Below are 25,856 nucleotides of genomic sequence, written 5' to 3' on the forward strand. Positions count from 1 at the left end.
GTTGATTTTTACTGTTCCTATGTGTGTACAATTTGCTGGCCATCTGTACTAGGCTGGGAAGAGGTGTGTGCCCATATTATTGTTTGTACAGGGAGGTGCGTGTCTATGTTACTGTCCATTTTTCCAGTGGTGTGGCTCACGGGGTGGGGTGTGAGTACAGCATGTGTGTTCCTCTGTATTTGTGCTCTTACTGCAACCAGCATGCAGCTGAGCCCAGGACCGCGTTGGCTTTGGGGGCACAGACCTTTGCCCAGTTGTTCCCAAGACCCTTCAGGTATTTCATCCCCTCCCTCCCTTTCTAGGTAAGCGCTGGGCTGGGTATAACCCACAAGGGAGAAGCCTTTGGCAGCTTTCTGCAGATGAAGCATCCCTCATTAAAAACAGCCTCAGGCCGCCACTCTAGGCCTGATCCCTAGCTGCTGCACCACAATCCAATCCCCGCCTGGCCTGCAGCCGCCTCGTCCCTCCCGCCATGGCTCTCGCCGAAGGGAAGACCACAAATCGGTTTTGGATGGGCGAAGGGGGAACAATTCAGGCCGAGACCCAGCAAGTTCTTGGGGCAGACGCTGAACCCCCTCTTGCAGGAGCCGGCCCCCCGGCTGCCCTCTTGGGAAGTGCTCGCCTTGCCCCAAAAGTGACCCCCCCCCAATAAGAAATGGAACAGTGTGTCAGGGGAGCAGGGGGCAAATAAAGCCCCGACTTTTTGTTTGACAGCCATTGAAACGAATGGGCTGGGATTGTGCTGAGCCGGCTGGGAACCGCGTTGCCGAAGGGAGAGGGGAGTTGAGAACTTCCACCTGGAAATGAGGAACCCAGCTGGCCCTGACATTCCGGCATCCTCATGACTCCAGCGAGTCTGCCCTGCCATCTGGAACACGTATCAAAGACAGCGGAGGCTCCCGCCAGATTGTCGCCCTCCGAGGGGGTCTGGGCCAGGCTCTCACCCCCACCCTGACCCCAGCGCAATAGCCCCTCCCCCCTCCTCACAGTGACTTCCCCCTTTTGCTGTGCATATGGAGAGGCCTTTACGCTGGTGCCCAGGCAGGCTCCCAGGAGGACTGTGTGTGGAGGGGCCACTGGGCTGCCAGTCCAGTTGCTGGGAGCCTCCTCCCAGGCATGGATATGTCACCTAGAAAAAGCACTGCTGAATGAACATGTGGGGTTGGCACAGAGGTGGGGTTTGGTTAACGCTGATTTTACTTCCTGAGCAAGGCAGTGTCAATCCCAAAGCACTTTCAAAGGAAGCCACTATAATTATCCCTGTTTTACAGATAGAGAAACTGAGGCACAGTGCAAGGCAGTGACTAGCCTGAGGTCACTGGGAAAAACCGAGAACAGGCACCAAGTCACAATCCAGTGCTCTGTGTAGCAGGCCACAATAATACACAGAGGAGCAACTCCCTGGAGCAGCAGTTCGGCTCTTTGCCCGCTGGTATTCCCTGGAGCAGATAACTGCATTCCCCTCACTTGCACACCCCTCCAGCCCACCACTGTTCACCACAGGTCACTATTCTAGCCAATGAGGCAGGAATTTTCACGGAAGCAGCAAATGTAAAGCAACTAGAAGAGAACATCTGCAGAAGGTGGATTTTTTTTTAACCTCGTAAATCACAGAAATCGTAGAAATGTAGGGCAGCAGGGGACCTCAAGGGGCCATCTAGTTCAGTGTTTCTCAACCTTTTTTTATAAAGTACCCCTTTAAAAAAAACTAAATTATAAGTACCCCCAGTACCTACACTTTTCAGCCACACAAATTTTTTTCTCCCATTGCAACACATTTGTTTAAACAACTTAATCATAGCCAGGCGGGCGATGAAATTTTTGGGTGTAAAAAGTACAAAAATAATAAAGCGCTGTAAAACTTAAAACAAAAATTCAGTTTTCTCCAAATTTCAGATGCGTTGACGTGCCCCCCAGACTGCTCTCGAGTACCCCAAGGGTACTCATGCCATTGGTTGAGAAACACTGATCTAGTCCATAAGAGCATTTGCATTTGCATCCTAGACTTATGTGCATCATCTCCCAGGATAGAGAAGATGCTGTGAGGCCTCCATGTCTAACAGCATAATGGGAATACTGAGTGACTGCAATTAGCCCCATACTGGGAATCACCATTACGCTTTCACCTAATTACAAGGACAAGAGGCCACTGGATGAAACTGAAGGGCAGCGCCCTTTTAAAAAGAGCCAATACATGCTTTATTTTACACAGTGTACATTTATCCTGCGGAACTCATGGCCACAAGGTCTCATTCAAGCCAAGAATTTTTCAGGATACAATAAAGACTCAGGCATGTCTATGGCCGAATGAGAAAATCCAGTTACGTTTGGTAGGATGGAAATGTCTATGGGATATAAAGGCGCATTGTTTCAGGGCACGAACCACCCACTCAGTGACGGAGATCAGGAAAAGTTCCCCAGGGGCAAGCTACTATTGTATTATTGTTATTTGTATGAATGCTACACCTCGGAGCCCCAGGCATGGACCAGGCCGCCATTGTGCAAGGCGCTGTACACACAACACAATCCGTTATTGTTCACACAGGGGGGTCTTGCTCCTTGCATTGAAGTGGCTGTTCCTGGCCTGGGGGCGGCTGGCCTGACCCAGCCAAACGATCCCGACATTATTTCCAAACGTGCTCGGCACATCCTTTGGGGGAAGAAATCAATGGCAAGGCTGCCCAAGCAGAAAAAGACTCCAGCGCGGAACCTGGGAGTTGGGGTCTTTGCTTGGCTCTGTTACTCACCCGTGATGGAGCTGAAGGCGTGTTCGTGGAGAAGGGGGCTGGTTGGGGGGCTGGGCCTCGGGAGATGTCGATCCGAAGATAGTCTCTGCGATTCCAGCCAGTCACTGAATGTCTCTGAGCCCAGGCTCCCCATCTGTAAAGGGGAATAATCATTGTGATGTGTTTGAACGTCGGTCGCCCCTTGCAGCTCAGGTCCCCTCCCCCTCGTCGTGCGGGGCGCTGCGCAGGCAGAAGAAAAAGACATTCCCTGCCTCAGCGAGCTGACGCTCCAAGTGACACCTCTAGTCTCGCTGGGGCAGAGACTGCCTCTCGCTAGGTGTCTGTGCCGCGCCCGGGGCCCTGACCTGGGTTGGGCATCCCAGCGCAACAGCCGTGTTTTGCTTTCCTCTGCCCTCTAGGCATCAGCAGAGTGGCCCGTTTCCAGGCACCTGGGCAGGCAGGGAAAAGGTGTGTCGCTCCCCAGGTGCTCACGGCGCAGAGCTGCTGACAGGGAAAGCACCGGCGCAGGAAAGGAATGGAGAAACTGAACTCCGGCCAGCCCTGCAGCTGCTCCGCTCCTGGGGGAACGCCGCGCTGCCAGCTCGCTTGTTTTACTTCCCCCTTTGGGCGGTGCAGCTGGAGCCGTCAGGAGAGAGGCCCTGGGAGCCATGGGGTGGGAAGGAGGCCAGCAAAGGGAGAGACACAGAGGGGCACGGCTCCCTCAATTCAGCCTGCCCCTCCCCAGTTCATTGCAACAACAGCAGCTTCCACAGCTGCCAGCCAGACCTTTCCTCAGGGCACCAAGACGGAAAGCCCATGGTGGTGCCTCCAGCTCCCTCGCTTGCTGCCTGGCAGCCCACGGGAGCTCGACCAGCTTCCCCTGGAGCCAGTGGGACGACTCGGGTTGGGCACCTATAGGTCACCTTGTGGGGGATGCTCTCGGAGCCTACAGGTCGGCAGGATCAGGTGGGCGGGCCTGGGCACCCCCCCACGTGCTGCAGGGAGTGGGGCGTGGCCGTCAGTATGTGACACGCATCCCTCTCCGTCAGCCCCGAGCCCAGGAGGCACAACCGGTCCCTGGCCCTTGCCAGACCCTCCAAAGGGCTCTGGGGCTTTTTGCCTCCAGGCACTGGAGTCGTGGGAGAGTTTTCAAGCTTTTCTCCGTGACGGCAAAGAGCAGCAGCTTCCCTTTGGCAGTGCTGGTGGAGTCCCGCCCTTCCCTGCGCCGGTTCCCGGAGCTGAGGATTGAAGAAAAAGCCGCAGACCCCAAGAGACTTGTGGTAAAATCACGTACTGCGGGGCACTGCTGGAAAGTAGGAGAGCTGAAACCGAACCCGGCTGATCGCTTGTGCCTGGTCCCACTGCCCTATGCAGGAGCAAGAGGCAGTGTTTGTGGCTAACTTCGCACCTTCAAAAATCACAGACAGGCTCCACCAAGCCCCAGGCTGGTTTAATAGCAACTATCTTTTCAAAGGGGTTCTGTGTGTAGGCTTACCAGATGGGTGTCAAAAATATACCGGACATGTGTGATTTCAGAACGGGATGGGGGGAGGGACCGGCCGGGAGGGGAGCAGGGCTGGACGGGAGGAAGTCAGGGGGAGCGGGACTGGCAGGGGGAGATTGGACAGGGGGCGGGGTGGAACCGGCTGGCAGGAAGCTGGGCTGGCTGGGAGGAGGTCTGGGGGAGCAGGGCTGGCCAGAGGAGATTGGGGGCAAGGAGGGGAACCAGGTGGCGGGAAGCAGGACTGTCCGGGAGGCGGTTGGGGGGAGTGGGGCTGGCCGGGGGGAACCAGCCGGTGGGAAGCGGGGCTGGCCCAAATCCCGGGGTGCTGCCCATCCCGCGCACGGTCCTGGCAGGGTGCACAGGTGAGTCCAGCCCCGGGGATTCCATCACGCCCCAGCCCCGCCCCCCCCACTGCATAGTTGCATACTGCCAGGCAGGTAGACGTGCTCACACTGTGTGAATGTGTCTAACAGCCAGGCAGTACGCAATTATATACTGATAACTCCTGATAATAATAAAACTTACTTAGAAAATACCAGACATTTCTATGTCCGGTATTTTCTCAATTTGTTTCCCGGACAGAAAGCTGAAATCCCGGACTGTCCGGTTCAAAACTGGACACCTGGCAACCCTATCTATGTGGGGTCCTTTTTAATTCTCTCCTGGTTTTGACCCTTCCAGTGGCACTCGCTTCTCTACAACCAGGAAGGCTAGAAACTTGGTATTTCTCATCAGCAAAAGTTGAGCCTTTCAGCCGCTCTCTCAATTCCAGGAGCTGGGCTTTCAAAAATACACCAAAAATTACAGCTCAGGAGAAAACTAATGAGAGTTAGCAGCACTGTGCTGTTAGCCACAGCAGGTCGGCTTCATTCCACTCCGGTTAATTACATTCTGCCCTCTGAAAATTTCTCCCTGCAGTGGCACTTGGATTCATTTTCACTTCCTGTTCTAAATGGCTGCATAGATAAACAGCGGCTGCTTTCCACCTCAGAGGTGGCTGCATTTCTGGGGTGTGCAATGAGCAACCCACCTCACAGGGTTATGAGATGAAAACACTTTGAGACCCTTGGATCCAAGGACTCAGATAGGACCTGGATGATGAGCTAAAATGGGACTTCAGGGGTGTGGGAGAAGGGGGGGGAAGTTGACTCTGGGCCAGGCAAAGTGTCAACAGTTCTCACGATTTTATCACAAGTCTTGTGATGTTTGGTTTTGGTTGTTTCGTAAGGCCATGACTATGGGACAAGCTCAGCTTTCGTTTATTCTAAAATAGACATTTTTCCTAGCCCTTGTGGCTGCAGAGAAAAGCTTGAAAGCATGCCCCCACAAGTGAACAAAAAGAACCCCAATTGTCTTTTTTTTTTTAATCTCATGATTTGTAAGACAATCTCGTGATTTTTCAGCGTAAACTTTTGGGGCTGGTGCTACTGAAATCAGCTCCTTCTCCATCTCCCCCCCCCTCCCCAAAATCTGCATCCAGCAACTGAACGAGATTCAAATCATTTTCTGGAGTGTGTGATCATCAAACCTCCCCCTCCTGCTCCTTTTACTCTCTGGTGTTTTTGACTCTACCTCTAAAATCAAGCAATGAATTTCATGCAGCTGCAGCCCCAGGTGTTTGGAGGCAGAGAGAGAGCATGGGGCAGGAAACGGGGTTGCCAGTTTTCTCTCTCATCTTTTTATTTGAGAAGGCCGCGTCACTTTCTAAAAGAGGCGCTGGTGAGGTGAAAGATCAGGGAAGGTTTTTCGAGGGGGGAGGGAGAAGCAGGGGGATCCTCCTTCATCCCTCCCCTCTGCTCACACCCCAAGCCACGGAGCAGTCCCCAAGGCAGCCTTGCGGATGGGGGTAGAGTCACTGCTGAAAATGCCCATCAGCTGCTTCCTCAAAGGGGCATTTGCTGATGAATGCACAGGCCTGAGTCTGGGACCATCTGTCCCTATGAGTGAGGCTGCACCATGCATGTGACTGGATCTGGCCCTACAGGCCTGCCCGCCCAGACATCTGTCCCTGTGTGCATTACCCACTGGGAAGTCCAGGTCCTACATCTGCAGGCAAGCCTGGAAGTGTACGCACTTGTCCCCCAGAATGTGCGTGCAACTGCCTGAGCATCCGCCTGTGAACACAGGCCCCTGAATGAGCAGGCCCGGAACACCCCTACTCTGCTGAGGACGTAAGCTTGCCTGTGGGGTGTGGCTGTCCCTGTACCATCTCTGCGCCTGTGGCTGCATTCCTGCCAAGGCACGGGCACCCACACCTGCCTGTACACGCACCTCTGTGGATTCATGCCGCCGTGAGAGCCGGTGCAGGCAGGAGGCTGCGTCTCTGGGCAGGCAGACAGCCGGGTTGATCAGAAAGGCCCCCAGGTGACTCTGATAGAGGAATCAACCAGCTGATGGCCGGATCCCTCTGCTAGCTGGCCCCACGCTGAGCCACATCAGAGGCCAGACCACCGGCCCTGAGATGGGAGCAAGGACCCCAGTGTGTGAGAACCAGAGGGTTTGGTGGTTCAGGATCTGGGAGGGCTACGCTGCAAAAACGCCACATCTTGCCAGGTCTCAGAGCCCTGGTCCACAGGCGCGGCTCGTGGGGATTGTGCTCTGGGGCTAAAAATAGCCATGTCAACATTCAACGGGTGGAGACTCCCTCGTGCACCCAAGGGTGAAAAGCCCAGGAGGAGCCCAAGGGTGAAAGCCCAGGAGGATCCTGGATGGGGGCTGCCAGAGCACGAGAGGGGGTCCCTGTGCATCCGTTGCTCAGCAGCATGCTGAGGGGCAGTACGACCGGCATGTCTCCCCATCCGCAGCAGAGACAGGGCCCCACGGCCATAAGCTCTGAATCTCCCACATCCTCCCCCCCGCCCACTGTATGTCTCGTCATTCTGCCCCGGGGGGGCGGGCGCTCCTGTTACCCCCCATTTGCAGGCAGGGAACGAAGGCCCCGATAGGCCAAGGGCCAGATTCTTTAAGGGGTGTGGGAGCCTGTGGAGTTCGATGGCAATTAGGCACCTCACAACCTTTAAAACCAGGCCCTGAAGCACGGACTTAAGGCCGTGCAGGAAGTCGGCGTCAGGGCAGGCCTCGATGCGAACCACAGAGCCATCCCTCCAGAGCAAGGTGCCCTGCTCCTGTACTCACGGGAGGGACTAAGGGCTCCGCTTACCCTGAAACAACCAGGAGGCAAAGGGAGGCCGGCAGGACACTGCAAATCAGAGTGGGGAACATCCCCAGCCATGCACCAGCTGCAAGAGTAGGGGACCCCCCTGCCCAGCCTCTAGTTCCTTGCCAGGCCCAGCTGGGCCCTGGAGCCACCCTCCGCATGATCTGAAACCTGCCTTCTCACTTTCCTGCTTGCCCTCCCCCGGATTTTTCTTTTTCTTGATTTTCATTTCATTTGCTGCTCAGTTCTGGCCCAAACCTGGCTGGAAAACCACAGCAGCGTGTAAAGCACTTGGGGGAGTCCCCCCCTGCCACTTCTTCATACCATGGCATCACGACTGCCCACACCCCTGGCATCAGACGGGATGCTCAGCTGCTGGCTGCCCCCGGCCATCACATAGGTCTGGCCACAACGCCAGGGCTCTCACAAGAGAAATTTGCTTCCCTCACTCACGGCTCCCATCCCCGTACTATCTGGGCACCTCACACGCAGTGCAGAACCCCAGCCGCAGGGTCAGGCTGAGCCCCGTTCGCCACAGGGAACAGGCAGCCCAGAGTGATTGAAGGGCAAAGAGCTCAGGGCCAGATTTTCAGGAGGGCCCAGCTGCCAGGAACACTTCCCACCAGGTTTTCAGATGAGCCCAGGACGCAGCGTGTTCCGCCTGTGGCACAAGGCCAGTCCTCCCTTGGATGCTCCGCCAGCGTGGAACACCTGACCCGCTACGATTTGCCCAAGGTCATGCAGGCACCGGGGTTCACGCCTAGACCCCCTGCTCCCCACTCTGGTGCCTTGCCCATGCCTGCCATTCTCCATGGCACCCATATGTTCGCGGCACCCTCTGTGCCCGGCTGTCAGGCTTTGTTCGGGAGTCAGATGCTCTAACCGAAGCAAGCAGCTGGACAAAGAAATAAGAAATCTACAGGCTGCTTCCTGTGGCAAGGACGGTGCCTTGTTTTGTATCTGTGCAGGGTCTGGGACTGGTGCGCCGCACTAGAAAGTGAATAATTGTATCAGTGAAACACTGAATGAACCACGGCTGCATTTGTTCAGGCCTTGAAACCCCCCCCCCCCCCCAATCTCCTGCGCATCGACTTCATCGCAGGGCTGGAGAGGAGAGCGAGATGGGGAGGGTGAGAGAGAACTGATGAATGAGGCAGATAATGAGAGCAGAGGGCCGGTGAATGAGAGCGAGCGAGCGAGGGCGCCGGCGCCGAGGGGCGCGAAAGGAAGTGGTGAACTTCTCAAGTGTTTGAAATGACAATAGCGAGATTGCGAGCTATATTAGCAAATCTGTATAAATAGCCACGGAGGTGGGGTGGGCCCCGGCTGACAAGCAGGGCTGCCGGGAGGGGCTCTCCGCACCACAAACAGGTGTTTGGAGGGCAGGGAGGATGCTTGAGCTTCCCATCCCAGAGACTGATCACTCAGACATGGTCTTCAGCCTGGGATCGGGGCAGGAGCAGCCTGGGATCGGGGCAGGAGCAGCCTGGGATCGGGGCAGGAGCAGCCTATTCCGGGTGGTCTACACTGAAAGCTTAACACTGGCACAGCTGCACCCCCGGGGAGACACAGTTATGCCAGGCTGAGCTCCAGTGTAGGCAGCACTAAAGACTCCTTGGCTACCCGCTCCTTGGGGAAGTGGATTAACTACCCCTCTCACGGCCAGGAGCAAAGACTCTGAAACCCTGCAGCTGTGCCCCTGTAATGATTCCTGTGACAACCCCCTCCCCCTGAGAGCTGACAGGCCATTGCAGACCCTCGGGTTTGGGGAATGTTCCCTGTGAAAGCAGAGAGGAGGGTGGGAACTGGACAGAGCTTTCCCGCAGGGGGCTCCCATGCCCAGCTGCCTGGCTGCTGGGGGGAAAAGGGGGAGTGGGCAAGAGGAAACTAGTTACTCCTCTCCCACTGCCCACCAGCGACCCCCAAAAGGCACAGGAGGGAACTGCGCCCACGGGGACTCAGCTGCAAGGGGGTAGAACAAGGGAGGCTGGGAGGCCAGGCGGGGTGTTTCGTCCTGTCTCTTCCAATTACGGGGCTGTGCGGCCGGCGCCTGGCACGCAGGTGCTTTCTGTGTCTCTGGCTGCCCAGACGTGGTTCCTCCATCCCCTTTCAGCGCGAGAACTATGCAGCCCGCCCACTGGAGTGCAGGTGTGAGAGCGCATTGCCTGCCAGCAGCCGGCTCAGCGCCCTGCTACCTGGAGCCAGCCACAGGGTCAGCCGGGGGCCAGCGGCTGCCGAAAGGTCACGCGCTGAAACAGGAGGCTGGCACCTGTCGGGCCTGCGGCTGCACCACCCGGGTTGGGCCGTGACTCCCACCCTGCCCAGCGCCTCTCTTGTTCCCCCTGGTCTGACACCAGCTGGGCTGGGGCTGAATCACTCCCGTGCGAGAGAAGCATCCCCAGAGCGTGGGACCAGCAGGAGGGAGGACTGCAGGGCGGGGGCCTAGGCAACGGGGCGTGTGACACAGACGCGGCCTGTCATGGAGCAAACTTGGCCTCTTTGTGACACAAAGCCCCTTGCGATAGCCCCCAGCAGCACCTCACACACACAGCGCCCAATTCCTCTCCACAGCTCCCCTCTGAGGGAAGGGCAGATGGGGAAACTGAGGCCCACAGCAGCGATGTGTGAGACAGTGACTCGCCTGGGACAGAGTAACAAATAGAACCCCCCGTCTGAGGGCCAGTCCAATGCCCGACCCCCCTCCCCTCCCTCGAGACCAGCTCTTCTCTCCCCTAGGGGCCCTGGTACAAGCCCCCTGTGATCACCCACTTGGTGCCTTCCCAGACTTTTCCCACTGACGATGGCCAGGCGCTTGACAAGCATTTATGCAGCAAACCCCAGAGGGCCCCTCCCAGGGGAGACCTGGACACGGGGAGGGGAAGCGACTGCCCAGGCCAGGCAGCGTGCCGAGAAGAACCCAGGAATCCTGCTCCATCCCTATAGCCAGTCTTCCCCTCTTACCCACCTGAGCCCTTCCATTCCAGCCAAGGCTTGAGTGATGGTGGGCGGAGCCAGGGGCTTTGCCTTGGTGGGGCTAAACAGGCTACAGTAACTCCACCGTCCTCTCAAACAAGAACTCAGTGAGTTAGCCATCACCTGGCCACAGTAGTTAGATGGCCCCGCCAATGTCTTACACCTGTGAAGCAGGGATGTACCACTATCCCCATGTTAGAGGGGAAACTGAGGCATGGAGAGGTTAAAGAACACCTGAGGCAGAGCAGGAATTGAACCCAGCTTTACCTCAGGCCTAGGCAAAGCTCCAAGCACCAGACCAGCCCCCTTTACTTCCTCCAGCTGGTGTATGAATCGTTAGTGCAGGGGTGGGCAAAACCACTCAGCAGGCCAGATGCAGCCTGCCGAGAGCTTAGATCCGGCCCATGTGGCTGTTCCAGGCCCCGCCCCCAGCGCACTGTCTGGGAGCTGAGGGGAAGGCCCGGGCCCTTTAAACTGAACCGTCCCCAGCTCCCAGGCCAGGAACAGCGAGCCCTTTAAATAGCAGGAATTGAAAGGGCTCGCAGCTCCCGTTTCCCCCTAAGGTGATGCCTGGGAGCTGCAGGGGAGGCTCCAGCCCTTTCAACTCCTCTATTTAAAGGCCCCGCCCCTCCCATACAAGGCCCCGCCTCTTCCAGGGTGGCCTGCGTCCACTTCAAAAATTTCTGAATTGGGCCCCACTCAAAAAGTATTGCCCACCTCTGCATTAGTGTAGGGCCGTGGTCCCCAACACGGTGCCCATGGGGACCTTTGGCGGCGCCCGCCAAGTGCTCAGGGCTGGCCTGGCCCCAGGCGCGCGGCGCTTGGGGGAGTGGGGGTGAGAGAGCGCTAGCCCCGGGCGTGCGGCGCTTGGGGGAGTGGGGGGGAGAGAGCGCTAGCCCCGGGCGCACGGCGCTTGGGGGAGTGGGGGGGAGAGAGCGCTAGCCCCGGGCGCGTGGCGCTTGGGGGAGTGGGGGGGAGAGAGCGCTAGCCCCGGGCGCGCGGCGCTTGGGGGAGTGGGGGGGAGAGAGCGCTAGCCCCGGGCGCACGGCGCTTGAGGGAGTGGGGGGGAGAGAGCGCTAGCCCCGGGCGCGTGGCGCTTGGGGGAGTGGGGGGGAGAGAGCGCTAGCCCCGGGCGCGCGGCGCTTGGGGGAGTGGGGGGGAGAGAGCGCTAGCCCCGGGCGCACGGCGCTTGAGGGAGTGGGGGGGAGAGAGCGCTAGCCCCGGGCGCGTGGCGCTTGGGGGAGTGGGGGGGAGAGAGCGCTAGCCCCGGGCGCGCGGCGCTTGGGGGAGTGGGGGGGAGAGAGCGCTAGCCCCGGGCGCGCGGCGCTTGGGGGAGTGGGGGGGAGAGAGCGCTAGCCCCGGGCGCGCGGCACTTGAGGGGAGAGCGCCGGCCCCCGGAATGCAGCTATGGGGGGGCCCCGCCCCCCGGGCGCCCGGCAACCCCAAATGGTTGGGGACCACTGGTGTAGGGTGCTGGATCAGCAACCCTAGCAAGCAAGGTCCTCAATTTACTCCCCGGAAGGTAAAGCAGGCAAACGGCCAAACAAGTGTCCATCACGTTCGCCAACCCCGCCCACCTGGGACCAGCAGCATGGCGCTTTCATGATGGAACCACCAATCCCCCTAGAAACTGGATCGAGGCCCATTGAGGGGCTAGGAAATGCCTAGACCTTGAGCTGGTCCCCAGCTGGCTGTCTATGAACGTTCCTCTTAGAACCCTGGTCAGACACACACATCGCCGCCTCGACTGTCACCGATCCAGAAAAACCAGGCGCCCAGTGATCCATGGTTATTGGATTCTCCTACAGTAAATGGAGTGTTCACTGGAATCTTAATTGCAAAGCCTCCTGGAAACCTGCCTGTTCCTCTTTAACCAGACCTCTGCTGCCCCCTCTTCCACGCCAGGGCTGCTGCAAGCAATGGCAGAGAGACTGCAGAGCCAAGGAAAGCCCAGATTGCAGGTTTCTGTGTAGCACTGGCAAGAGGGGGGAGCTTTGCTCCAGGGACCAGGAATCTCAGCCTTTCGAGGCTAATCTTGGGGGGGGGGAAGTGGAACAAATTTCATCCCTGTTTAAAGGGGCTGTCGCCAGTCACTTTACTACCGGGGAGCCCCACCTGCCTTTGTAGACATCGATCCAGTGTTTGCACCAGCGAGGGGCTCAAATCAGCCCCCTCTTCGTTAACTGCGGCACGGAGCAAAAGGATGAGGACACCGTAGGGCCCAGGGATTAGAAAGGAGGGCACCCGGGCCTGGTGCTCTGATCCAGAGACATCCTGCCGGAGCCACCGTTAACATCCCAGGGTAGTCCAGAGCCTGCTTTGTTAGTGCTGAGCAGGGGTGCTGTCCTCTAAGGATCGCAGTGAATATGCCCCCATGGCAGGGAGGGGGCACCAACCACCCCAGCCCAGACAGAGACCTGTCTTTCGCCAGGTCCAAAAGAAGCACGCAATGCCGCACGAAACATGCTAACTCCAGAGTTCCCAGGAGGAGGAGGAGGGGGAGGACCGGCCTGGGAACCGACTCAGTCAACTACTTCCATTGTGCTAGCTTCAGCCAGAACTTTGTGGAAAGCCAGATCTGTGCATGAATGGAGATTGTGCCTCAGTCCCGGGGTACTTGGGGTAGGCTGCACTGAACAGTGCTCTGGACTCCAGCAGCATCTTCCCCCGAGGAGCCCAAAGCACCTTAACATTGATGCTCTTTTTCGTTAGTACATGTTACTACAGCACTTCTGAGACCAGGGATGGCCCAGCACCAGGGTTCCCTGTAAGCTGGGCGCTTGTGCAGCCGCTCAGGAGAGAGTCCAGTGCTGCCCAGCTGATTGGCAGAGCGCCCACCCCTAGGATTTCTGTGTTTCTACTGGTGGTGCCCATCACACGTGCCTCTGTGCACATCGAACAATTTATTCCGCTCATGGATGGAAAAGATTAGAGGGAGCATCGCCCAGGACCCCATGTGCTAGTGCTGTGCAGATACAGAATGAAACGTGGCATCGGCCCTGAAGAGCATGACTTAGCCCCATCTGCCCCCAGCGAAAGGTCTGAATTGTTACCCCACATCGTCCATTGCGTGCCCTCGGGCAGTCCCAGCACAGAGGGAGGGAGTGAAGCAGATGCAAAGCTGCCCTGGGTTGTGATGGACTCACTCTGCCCCAGTGTCAGCGACACCGGGCAGAAGAGCAGGGACTGGCACCTCTAGACTTTGCATCCGTCTCTGGGCCTGTTTACACAGCGTGACTCCTGCGCCATAGACCTGCTGGTGTAATGCACTAGTGGCGGTGTAGCCTATGCCGCCGGCAGGGGGTTTCCCATCGCTGCAGGAACTACTCCTCCCCGAGGGACGGTAACTAGGTCACCAGACGCTTCTTCCATCGCTGTGGGTGTGTCACACCCCTGACTCAGAGAGGCGGGGAAGGGGCAGAGACTGGTGCTAAGACAGGATTTCTGGTGAGACTGTCCCCCCAACCTGGCACGCAGCAGCCGTCTGCTCCCCCTTTTGCTGCAGGTTTCTCTTCTGATTACAATTACCCGAGACCTTACCAGGGCTGTGTGGCCTGCCAGGCAAGCAAGCAGTGCTGAGTTCTCCCCAGCTGCTGGTGGCATAAGGGGCTATTTTGGGTGCTTCTTTTCCTTTCCTGATTGCTTGTTGTTATGTTTGACGGGGGACCTCCCAGGACCCACGCTGTGCAAGGCTGATGCGTTTCCTCCCTCACAGGTGTTGCGGCTGGTATGGCGTGGTCAGGGAATTGGATAGGGTGGGTGTGAGGCAGGACTGGCAGTCTTGGCATTGGAGGTTCCTTGAGCACAGGGACAGCCACACCTGAAAGGGCCGGTGTGATGGACCGTCCCCACCATGCTTTATGAAGTGGACTTATCAATGCGACCTAGCAATCTCCATGTCATAATCCGCTGGGTCTGTCTGTCTTATTTTGGTGTACACATCATTCTTGTGTGTAAGGTTAGACATCTGGAGTATGGAATGCTTTATGGTTTTAAATGTGTAAATGGAAAGCCATCGGGGGTGTTTCCAGTACCCGGATGCCACAATGTCTGGACAACCGCCTGTAAACGGTTTCTTTTGCCTTTTAAGTCTTAGCAGTGATTGGTCTTAAGAAGTCACATGTCCACCGCACTGGGAGGGGCAGGCCAAGTAATTGTCTATGGAAAGGTGGTATCTATAAAACAATAGGTAGCTGGGAGTTTCTTGGTCTTTGGCTGGCATGGCCCTCCCAGGAAGGTGAACTAGGCTATGTCTAGACTGCAGGCTTCCTGAGCAAGAAGCTTTTATTGGAAAAGATCTTCCGCAAAAACTTCTTGCACAGGAGCACGTCCACACTTCAAAAGCACATCAAAAAAGTGATGGGCTTTTGTGAAAGAGAGCGTCCAGACTGCACGGACGCTCTCAAAAGTAAGCTCTGATTGCAATGCCCAGAATGGCCACCAAGGCACCTGTGCTTTTTCCTTTTTCCTCTTTCCGCGCAAACCCCCCTCTTCTCCGTCCACACATGCCTTTGTGTGAAAGAGCTCCTTCACAAAAAGGTGTTCTTCCTCGCAGAATGAGGAATACCCATGTCGGAAAAACCCCTCTGTTCTTTCGATTTTTTTGCACAAAAACATGCTTGAGGTGTGGACGCTCCACAAGTTTTTTTGGAAAAACGGCTGTTTTTCTGAAAAAACTCTGTAGTGCAGAGATAGCCCCAGAGACCCCAGGGAGAGGGAATTTCCCTGGTTTGGAGGCTTAGCTGGAATAAGAACAATTTTAGGGTGAGTTTGTAATAAATCTACTGAGATTTTCGTGTCAGAATTAGCCAACCGTTTTCTGTTATCTTAAATTTGTAACCTACTTTGCTCTGCCTGTTCTCACTTATAAGCACTTACCTCCTACTGCTTGAACTTAATAAAATCACCTTGATTTACAATCAAGCCCAGTGTAAATAATTGTTACCAGGAGGAGCAATAGGTGTGCACATCCTCCTTTCATTGTCAAAGGGGGCTTGCCTGAACGATTCATTTGGGGTGCTGATCCCATTTGGGGAGGGCGTCCCAGGAAGCTGGGCCCTAAACTGCACTCTCCTTGGACCTGAAGAGGTTCAGTGTCTGTACTGCTCGTCAGGGGGCAGGGATCTCCGCTCTGTGCCTGGACTGGGGGAGACCATGGAGCTGGCCCAGCAAGACAGGGTGCTGGGAAGCCCCAGAGAGCAGGAAGGCGAATGTCAGTGGCTTTTTCAGCACTCGAGGAAGCCCCCGCTAGGGGTATTCTGTGACCGCGTCCCGGCACAGCCAGACCTTGGCTTGGAAGGCAGTGTCTACACCTCAGAGCCTGCAGCGGCATAGCTGTGCCAGCAGGGCTGGATACAGCAGCGTACAATTCTGAGCGACTGTGCCTGCATGCCACATCTGCAGTCCTTCAAAGGCACCGCCGCTCGGTCCTCGGCTCCTCAGCGGTTGCCTCTTTGGGGCAGAGCCCCACGTCTCCCTCCCGCCTGTCCAGGGGTTTTCCAGGCTGCATAGTTCCCTACCTACGCTGTGATACTGCCGGCAAGCCAGGCGGCCAAAGCAGGCCAGAATCCCCACGTTGCGCTCTCGCCAGCGACTCTGCACAGCTGTAATTGCTGCTCGTCCCAAGCTCTCACACAGCCCTGAGGTGAAAGCATGACAGAGAAATCATCAAAACCAGGAGAAAGTCCTACCTACACACCAGATGCACCTGCCAGTCTTATGGGGCCCCACTAGACCCAAGCCCTTCCAGCCTTTTCCAGGGTGGATGCCGGCCCCCGGCGACCCAGAAGGTCCTGTCTGGATGCTGGGCCAGAAAGAAAGCAGTTACAAACGTCTCTTCTTTGCATATTGGTCTCCTCTCCGATCAGTATATGCCGCCTGCCCAGATGGTGATACCCAGTGATTTTTTTGTAAGAAAAAAGGTGCTGCTACTCTAGGCCCGTAGTGAGCAACCCATGGGTCGCGACCCCCAAGGGGGTCATGCATGTCTTTCTGGGGGGGTCACCATTAGCAGTGGGCATAAGCCCGGCTGCCCGCCATGCTGCGCTGCTCAAATTACCTTGGGGGTCGTGACACGAGTACAATAAGATATGGGGGTCATGGTTGAAAAAAGGTTGTTCACCGCTGCTCCAGGCTCAAACTAAAAAAAAAAAAAAACCCCACGCTGCGGGCCAAAATGTGGTTGTGGTCCCTTTAAGAGCCAAAGCGTCGCCAGAAAAAAAATGCCTCGTGTCTTGAGCAGGCTTCCGTCAGGAGACGAGCAGCACCAGGAAAGCAGGTGCCGGTAGGCAGGGGGACATGCCATTCTTTTACTGCGTGCTGGGAAAATAGGTGATAGTACATCATTCCGGGCCATACCGCCAAAAAAAAGCACAGGTGATACCTTCCCAGAGCAGTTACCACCTGAGTGAATTTGCCAACTCCTCCTCCTTCTTAGTTCTTGGGGGGCTGTGGTAACCCTCCTCCTCCTTCTTAGTTCTTGGGGGGCTGTGGTAACCCTCCCCCATGGAATTCTAAATGACCCTGCCCCCCCAATGACAGATCCACTGAACACAGTGAGCGCCCCACGTTGCTGCAGGAAATCGGCCTGTCACCGCAGTGTCTATGCTGAGGTTGCTGTTGGCACAGTTGTCAGTCAGGGGGTGCAAAATACACCTGGGGAGCCCACTGGTTTGGTGACACAAGCATGAGCTGCTTTTGAGGGAAGTGGCATCAAACCAAACCTCCTTTCCGCACCCAATTAGACCGACCCCAGGCATTCAGGCTATGTCTACACTACGAGTTTTCATGGCAAAATATGCTAATGAGGGATTCATTTGCATGAATTGCAATCTCATTTGCATATTTTCTGCTGATCCGTTTTTGCGCAAAAACAAGCAGTGTGGATGTTTTCTTTTTGCGCAAAAACCCCCTTTCCCCGCAACATTGGTAAACCTCCTTTTTGGGGGGCATAAGGATCTGGCGGGAAAAGGAGCTTCTGTGCACAAAGAAAACGTCCCCACTGCTTGTTTTTGCGCAAAAATGGATCAGCAGAATATATGCAAATGACATCGCAACTCATGCAAATGAGTCCCTCATTAGCATATTTTTTACCGAGAAAACTCATCGTGTAGACGCAGCCACAGAGAATGAGCCGGACGTATTTGGGCAGGTCTCTGAACTGAGCTAAATGGCGGGTCTGTTTCTCCTCGCCAGACAACCTGGCTGGAGTCAAAGCAGCTCCATAGAGACCGAGGGGCCTGCGGCCTGACAGCCCTCCACCCAGCCCTCTTCCTCGTGAGCCGCTGACCCCATCTGAGCAGTGAGATCGAGGAGACGCCCACAGCATGGAGGTTGCTCTGCACAGGCCATTCGGCACATACAGGCTTCGTCTCCCCATATCCTTCCCTTTGGTGGCGATTTAAACGGGCAGCGATCCATCCAGGCCAGAGCTTTGCAGAATGCCTCTCAAAGCCAGCGTGCAGCTCAGTGCCCGGACCACCCGCCATGGCACTGGGACAGGACCCTCTGAGGAAAGCACCTGCTGATGGCAGACCCGGTGCAAGCGATTCAGCAAGTGGCACAGTGCAGAGGAAGGAGATGGCGGCTCGTGACAGAGGCGTTGCCCAGCGTGGCCAGCTTGTACGTGCGTGCACTCACCACTGGGGTGCCTCCTTGGGGCTGGGTCAGAGGATTCACTCTCTCTTAGTCTGGCACCTGTTTCCCTGGGCTCCCCACTTCTCCAGCTCCTGGCCCATCTCTGGCTTTACCAGCCTCAGTTTCCTCCATTCATATGGACTACTTCACCCCTCTTGGCTTCTCTCTAGTCTCTGTAGCCCAGGGCTGGATTCCAAGACTTCCCCTTCCTCTAGAACTTCTCCTTGTCCCTAGCCAACTTCCCTCTCTCTTAGCACCTCCCTGCACCCCTCTCTTCCTCTCCACTTCCTGGCATGACACAAACCCCAGCCTGCCCCCTGCTTAGCTGGGCTTCATCATTCATTAGATGTTATTAGACCCTGGCTCTCCGCCAGGTGCAGCCTGCCAGGTTAATTGGCCCTTTTTAACTTGCTCAGGCCATGCGGGGAGAGGGCCTCACCCCATTACCCAGCTCTTGCCATTGTATCACAAGTCTTGTGTTATTTGGAGTTTCTCTTCAAGACCCAGCTCCTGGAGTCATGCGATTATGTGACTGTCTCAGCTGCCAGTCAAAAAAACCCTGAAGTTTCTAGCTTGAAGTTTTCAAACTTTTCTCCAATCACATGAGACCCCCGCAAGGCCAGTAACTGATGACACGTATTAGGCTCCGATTTCTAAACCAAGCCCATCCTTTATTCTTTTGCAGCCTGAGTTGTTACTTTTGAATGCTTGGGAGCAGCGATCCTGGCTTGACCCAGCCATTTGGGGCAGGAGGGGAAGCAGGCTGGGGCCAACTGAAGTCTCAGCAGGAATGTTGGAAAGGCAGATGATACGCTACTCAAAGGGGAATTTAGCACGGTGATTAATGTCCTTACTATTGCAAAAGGCAGGACATTGAATCAAGAATCAAGCCTGCCTGAGAACCTGGGCACATGCTGGGGGACTAGTCCCTGCTGCCGCAGAGTCACTGCTATTGGTAGCCGAGTGAGCCATGTTCAAATGAGCTCAGGTATGTCTACACCTGCAGCAATCACATCCCGACTGCAGTGTAGACAGAGCCTACGATGTGAGGGTTCTGACAACTTTAGAGCTCTCCAGGATCACTTTTAAAACGGAAACGGAGCCTCTGTTGATTGAAACCATTTTCAGTTCCAGGTGGTTCCAGGAATCAAAGTCTATTGTCTGCCATGGGTATCTACAGTAAACATAAGGAGGTGTTAGTGCCATTATACAAGGCATTGGTGAGACCCCATTTGGAATAGTGTGTGCAGTTCTGGTCTCCCATGTTTAAGAAGGATGAATTCAAACTGGAACAGGTACAAAGAAGGGCCACTAGGATGATCCGAGAAATGGAAAACCTGTCTTATGAAAGGAGACTCAAGGAGCTTGGCTTGTTTACCTTAATCAAAAGAAGGCTGAGGGGGGACAGGATTGCTCTCTTTTAATATATTAGAGGGATAAATGCCAGGGAGGGAGAGGAATTATTTAAGCTTAATACCAATGTGGACACAAGAACAAATGGATATAAGCTGGCTAGTAGGAAGTTTAGACCGAAATTAGGCGAAGGTTTCTAACCATCAGAGGAGTGAAGTTCTGGAACAGCCTTTCAAGGGAAGTAGTGGGGGCAAAAGACCTAACTGGCTTCAAGATTACGCTAGATGGGTTTATGAAGGGGATGGTTTGATGAGATAACATGATCTTGGCAATTAATTGATCTTTCACTATCAGTGGGAAATAGGCCAATAGGAAGATAGGAGTTACTATAGAGAACTTTTTTCTGGGTGTCTGGTTGGTGAGTCTTGCCCACATGCTCAGGGTTTAGGTGAATGCCATATTTGGGATCGAGAAGGAATTTTCCTCCAGGGTAGAGTGGCAGAGACCCTGGAGGTTTTTCGCCTTCTGTAGCATGGGGTAAGGGTCACTTGTGGGAGGATTCTCTGTATCTTGGGGTCTTTAAACCATCGTTTGAGGACTTCAATATCTGAGATACAGGTGAGTAGTGGGTGGGTGAGATTCTGTGGCATTGTGCAGGGGGTCAGACTAGATGATCATAATGGTCCCTTCTGACCTTAAAGTCTATGGCTGTGTCTAGACTGGCCAGTTTTTCCGGAAAAACTTGCCAGCTGTCTACACTGGCCGCTTGAATTTCCGCAAAAGCACTGACGATCTCATGCAAGATTGTCAGCGCTTTTGCGGAAATACTATGCTGCTCCTGTTCGGGCAAAAGTCTTTTTCCGAAAAACTTTTGCGCAAAAGGGCCAGTGTAGACAGCAGAGATTTGTTTTCCGCAAAAAAGCCCTGATTGCGAAAATGGCGATCGGGGCTTTTTTGCGGAAAAGCGCGTCTGTATTGGCCACAGATGCTTTTCCGCAAAAAGTGCCAATCTAGACGCGCTTTTCCGAAAATGCTTTTAACGGAAAACTTTTCCGTTAAAAGCATTTCCAGAAAATCATGCCAGTCTAGACGTAGCCTATGAGTCTATCTCCCGGTGACAACAGGGCTCTCTGAGTCCTTGGTGGCTTTGTGAACCCCAGAGTCCACTGTGGGGGTGTCACATAACTAGCCTGGAATCCTTTTCCCCTTCATTGTTGATGCAAAGGGCCAGATCCTGCTCTGAGTTTGGCAGGTTTACGTCTGTCTGCCCCAAAGCCAACAGCAATCGCCACAGGAGGGGCTCAGGCAGCATCCTGGCTGGTTTGCACAGGTGTGCTAGGACCTGTGGCTTCTAGTGGGCGGTTTGTGGGGGAGGGTTACCCTGCTTTTCCTGGAGTGGGTGGAGTGTCTCCAGCCTAGAACTGTCAATCAGGATTGTGCTATTTGGGCTCAGACACCTGCCAGGCAAGGGCAGCACCAGCCAGAAAGCAGCCTGCCAAAGCCCATGCAGGGAGGGCTAGTGAAGAGAGCACAGGGCTGGGTCCCGGGAGGCTGAGGTTTTATCCCCAGCGCTGCCAGGGATCTCAGGCAACTCATTTCCTCTCCCACAGCAGCGCTCTGGAGCAGGGGCTGGCTCTCACTGCGTGGCTGTGCAGCTCCTGACATGCTGGGGCTCAGAGCTCTAGGGCAGCACTGCTCGAATATAAATAACATGGTGAGGCCAAGGAGTGAAATGGGCCCCTGTGACGGAGCTCCTGTAATGAACATTTTGAGGCCCTGGGCAGGGCATCCCAAAAGCAGCTTCCAGGAAGGTGGCCCCTGCAGCATCATCTCAGCACCCACCTGGCAGCGTCTGGGTTCCCTTATCAGATTGGAACCCTGCCCAGCTGGGCAGCAGAGCGCTGGGAGTGAGAGCTGCCTGTCTCCTCGGGTTCCTCCGCACGCAGAGCTGGGGGTGATGCAATAGGCTGCAATGCTGGAAGGATGGGACGGGACTGAGAGGGGAGAGCAGCTGAAATCCCCAGCCCCTGAGCCAGAGCCAGCCTGGGGGTAAGGCTCAGACTCACAGCAGGGGAGAAGGCAGCCGGCTCCTCACCAAGCCTTGGTCATGCTCGGGCCATGCGAGAGACAGCCAGTGGTCACCGATGCACTGTGAACGGGCCTCAGCCCCACCTTCCACTATCTCCCTATAGGGCCTCGCTGGGGGCAAGGCTGGCCTGAGATACTCTGGACACTCCCTCCACCCCCACTGCAGGGCTGCAGCTCCTTTTTCCCCCACTGAGAGCTACCTGGGGAGCGCTGCTGCCAGGCGGCCCATAGCAGCTGGGTTTGCATTGGAGAATGCAGCCACCTGGGTAATACCCCCCCCCCCCATCAGTCCAGAGACAGAAGGGCAGAGCAAAGGGGAATACAGGCAGGAAGTGCACCGTGAGAAGGGCATGACAGCAGAGCTTTTACTTTGTTACATTCCCTTGCTCCATATAGGCCGGCGCCTAGCCCAGCTCTCCCCTAGGTAGGGAAAGTGCCCATGGAAGCATGGCCTCCCGGTTAAACCAGAGGGCTGAAAGACATCTGTATCCTGCTCCTGACTCATTGTGGAGGTCACAGCACCACTCTGTGCCTCAGTTTCCCCATCTGGCTGCGACAATTATCTGCCCCGGGTAGTGCAGGGAGGATGAATTGGCTCATGCCAGAGACCCCCAAAGCTGCTTTTGCATTTTGTTCTGTTAATAGGGATTAAGCTCCCCCTCCTGAGTGTTTCCTTTTTAAAAATGTTCTCTAATGAACCCAGTGCTGGTGTAAAGGGGTGAAGTGGACACTAGAAAGTGAGGGCTATGCCCCTCCCCCATAGCAGGTACTGCCCCCAGCTGAATGGGGGGGGCTCTCTAAGCCGGGAAGAGGGCATGCTGTGTGAGCCCCGCAGGGCTGGGTGGGGCCCCAACGGGACTGCCTACCAAAGGACCCCACACAGCCACCCCTCCACCAAAACAACAGGAGAGGGAAACGCCACCAAAGAGCCGGGATCGGGGAATTACTGCGCAAAGAAATGCAAACACTGGAGCCGATGCTCCGACAGAATCCAGCAATCGGGAGCAGGGGGGGATTCAGCCTCCCCCCCCCATTCCTTGACCTCTATGCTCCCCCGCGTGACCCCTCCGAGGGGAGAGCCAGAGAGCCAACCTGCACCGAGCATCTGCAACCCGAACCCCCGTCCTCCAGCGACCGATTTGATCCGCCACCAGCCCGCTCCCCTCCGGGTCCCCGCGCCCCCAGGGGCGAGCACGCGCCATGCTCCCCGGGGATGTGGGAAGGGGTCGCGCTGGGCCAGGCCCCCCCAGCGCGCGCCAAGGTGGGCTGCCGAGGGAGCATCCGAGCGGCTCCGTCTGGCGGGCGGGTGGCCCGGAAGCAAGAACAGGGGAGGTGGAGGGGGGGGGGGGCGCTGCCGGCTCCACACAGGACGTGCGTGGGCGTCAGCGACACGCTGCCACTAGCCCTGCGCTAGCCCCGGCAGCTGCTTTCCTGGTAGCGGCGGCCGCGGCGAGCGGGCACGTGGGGCGCGCCGGGGAGGGGAAGGGCGTGCGTGGGCGTGCGGGGAGGGTGTGGGTCGCGGCTGGTCCAGCGGCAGGTGAGTGGGAGGCAGGGAACGGGGCGCCGAGGAGCAAACAGGACGCCGCAGAGATCAGATTACTCACCTCCAGCTGCAGAGCGCAGCAGCTAATAAAAGACTGAAGCTTCCTGTTGTTCCCTCATTAACACCCTTCCCCCCCTCCCCAGCCCCACTGTACAGCTGCAGAGAGCGAGGCAAGAGCGACAGGCACAGCCCTGGGACAGCGCGTGCCGAGCAGGCCTGTCCTTAACGCCCCCCTCCCCCAGCAGGGCCTGGGCCTGGCCCGAGACAGCGGCGGTGCTCGGGGCCGGGCGTGCCCGGGACTGGATCAGCGTGCGGGGGGCCTGCGACGCAGAAGGACCCAGAGCCATTCCTAGAGACCGAGCAGCAGCTGCCAGGCTTGTCCGTGCTACTGGCCCATCCTCTCCCACCAGGGCTTTAAGCGCAGCCTCCCCTCGCAGGGACCAGAGTCCCCCGGCCCCTCGCGAGCTCGGGTTAAGCACGAGTTTGAACGATGAAATTCTGGCAGGAGCCTGATCCCCGGGCTCCCTGCGGACCCCCGGCCTGCCGCAGTTCGCTCCACCTAAGGCAGCTCCAGAGGTGCGGCGGGGGATGGAATAGGGTCACAGTGCCCACGTTGCCCCCCTGCTGCACAGCTCCAGGGGGCCACTCTGCCAGCAGCACTGGGGGGGGCAATTCGCCCTTGGGGGCGTCTGGGAGTGAGAAGAGGGGAGAAAGGCCCAGTCCAGGAACCACCCACAGCTGCTCTCCCATAAGCAGTTTCTAGGGGGTTTTCCTGTAACCTAGGTTCAGATCCTAGCTCCATCTCCTCCCACACAGCCAAAATCCCCCTGCCCTTGTGTCCCTGGTTGGCCTGGGCAGCCAGGGTCCTGAGATGTTACCCAGAGATTCACCACTACTCCCAGAATCAAAGAAACCCCAGACTGGGTGAGGGGCCCCTCCAGACTCCGTTCCAGTGCTGGCCTTATTGGACCCTCATGAGTTTGGTGGTACCCACACTCCCACCGGAGAGCAGGCCCCACTGGGGTAGGTGCGTTAGACACGTGCCCTGCCCCAAAGCGCTACCCACCGCCCACTAGCGAGCCAACACTGCCAGTGTGGGTAAGTTATCCTTGGAGCTGACTGGGGTAGGGAAGGGAGGAATTGAGGCTTCACTAACAGGCTCCCAGAGACTTTCTAGCACAGGTCTTTCTCCAGTGCCCCTCCTACTCTGGAGTCTATGGACCAGAAACAGGGAGGGGGACTTTTTCCATGATCCCAGAAGAGGATGCAGGCTGCCTGACTTACCTCTGCCACTAGGCTGCACTGCCATGCAAGTACTTCAGCTGAACTCAGGGGAAAGTTTGGAGCCAAAAGAGGTCCCTCCCTACACATGGTAAAACAGCCCAGGTGCTCTCCCCACCTCTGGAGAGAGCTACATGCCAGCAACTCTTCCCTCCTCACCGCAGGCTATGACTCACCCTCCTCCCATCTCTTGTGCACCTGTCTCTCACACACACACTTCCTGTTGTGAATCACCTGGAGTTTCCAAGCATCACGGGGCATTTGCGCTCTAACCTCAATTGACAGGCTGTTTTCCTGGGGCAGGCACGTGCTCCCTTCTTGAATTTAGAGGACACTTGTCAGCCGTTTTCTTAACTGGTGACTGGTGTAGAGACACAAGCGGGGAGAGGACCAGCGGCTGTTGCCAGTGGGGAAAGGACAAACTCCCAAGCCAAAGTGCCAATGGAGACTTTAATGATTCTGAAATCACCCAGTCTGCCAGACCCCCACTGCACTGACAGGGCAGACAGGACGGGCACCGCGCCACTGAGCCATGGCCCGGCAGGCAGGGCACAACACAAGAGGCCTGGATTCAATTCTCTGTGTGTGGCCAGCTGTCCAGAGGCAAGGCTGGATGTTGAACTGGTAAAGGCCAGGAGTCGCTCAGCCGCTTGGGATAACAGGGCAGGGGAGTGCCCCAGCTGGGGGTTCAGAAGTCCTGTAGGATGGAGCTGAGGGGGAGGGTGGTTGGTCCAGGTGGGTACCCAGGGCCGGTCCTAACCAATTGCTGGCCCCTAATCTGCGTCCCGTCATTGCCCTCCTGCTAGACACCTGCCTGCTCTGCCCCGCTGTGCATCCAAACTCTAGTTCCTCCCCACCCCACAGGCTCAGGAATGGGGGCTACCCCAGGTCTTGCTGTTCCTGATGCCATCACGCCCCTTTTGCTGACACTAGTGCCATGGAAGCATCGTTCAGTAGGCAGTGCCCAGGAGGCCGGGGGGAGGGGGGGAGGAGGGAGTCCCTTTGTGCCTCAGTTTCTCAGCAAGTAGGGATGATACTTTATTTTCCTTTGGAAGCCCTTTGACATCCAGCTGCAAAGGCCCGTCAGCAGGCAGGCGCCAAGTGTGTGTGTGTTGGGGTGGTGACTGGGCAGGCCTTGCTCAGTGCAGGGAAATGAAGGAATGCTGGGATCTAGAGCAGAGCATGTAGTGTGCAGAGGCCAGTGCCTCAAGGCCCAGCTGACAAGCATCTCGGAGGGAACTGTGCAACTGTAGCTGTGGCCGAGGAAGGAATCTAGAGCTGTCTTTGATTGCACCTAGGGCAAGGACTATCTGCTGCGCCCCACAGGCCCCTTAGCGCCAGGGTGGCAGTCAGGTCAGAGTGCAGGAGGGGGCTGTGAGTTGAGGGAGGGGGGTGGATGTGGGATACAGATGTTAGCTATCGGATAATTGAATAGTCATGTAACAGCATGACATCCTTGCAGTTACACAACTATTTGATAGTCCCAGGGAGCCCCCTGCCACCTTGCACTCAGAGGCAACAGTGCGGGGTCGCAGCAGCAGCCCTTGTCCATGGAGTGAGTCCGAACTCCCTGACGACAGGGGCTACTACTGCAAA

The 25,856-nt window shown here is 56.5% G+C and overlaps 1 protein-coding gene across 1 annotated transcript in view; it reads right to left on the reverse strand.

The window, feature by feature from the left end:
- Positions 1-2,154: 2,154 nt before the first annotated feature.
- The window catches only part of LOC102454183 (peptide methionine sulfoxide reductase MsrA-like), a 76,340-nt gene continuing 52,638 nt past the window's right edge, over positions 2,155-25,856 (reverse strand). The window contains exon 6 of the mRNA XM_075908988.1: positions 2,155-2,880. Within this exon, the coding sequence (XP_075765103.1) occupies positions 2,740-2,880 (141 nt within the window). The 3' untranslated portion in view covers positions 2,155-2,739. The remainder of the gene's footprint in view (positions 2,881-25,856) is intronic.

Source organism: Pelodiscus sinensis, chromosome 25, assembly GCF_049634645.1.
Source record: "Pelodiscus sinensis isolate JC-2024 chromosome 25, ASM4963464v1, whole genome shotgun sequence".
Taxonomy (NCBI): domain Eukaryota; kingdom Metazoa; phylum Chordata; order Testudines; family Trionychidae; genus Pelodiscus; species Pelodiscus sinensis.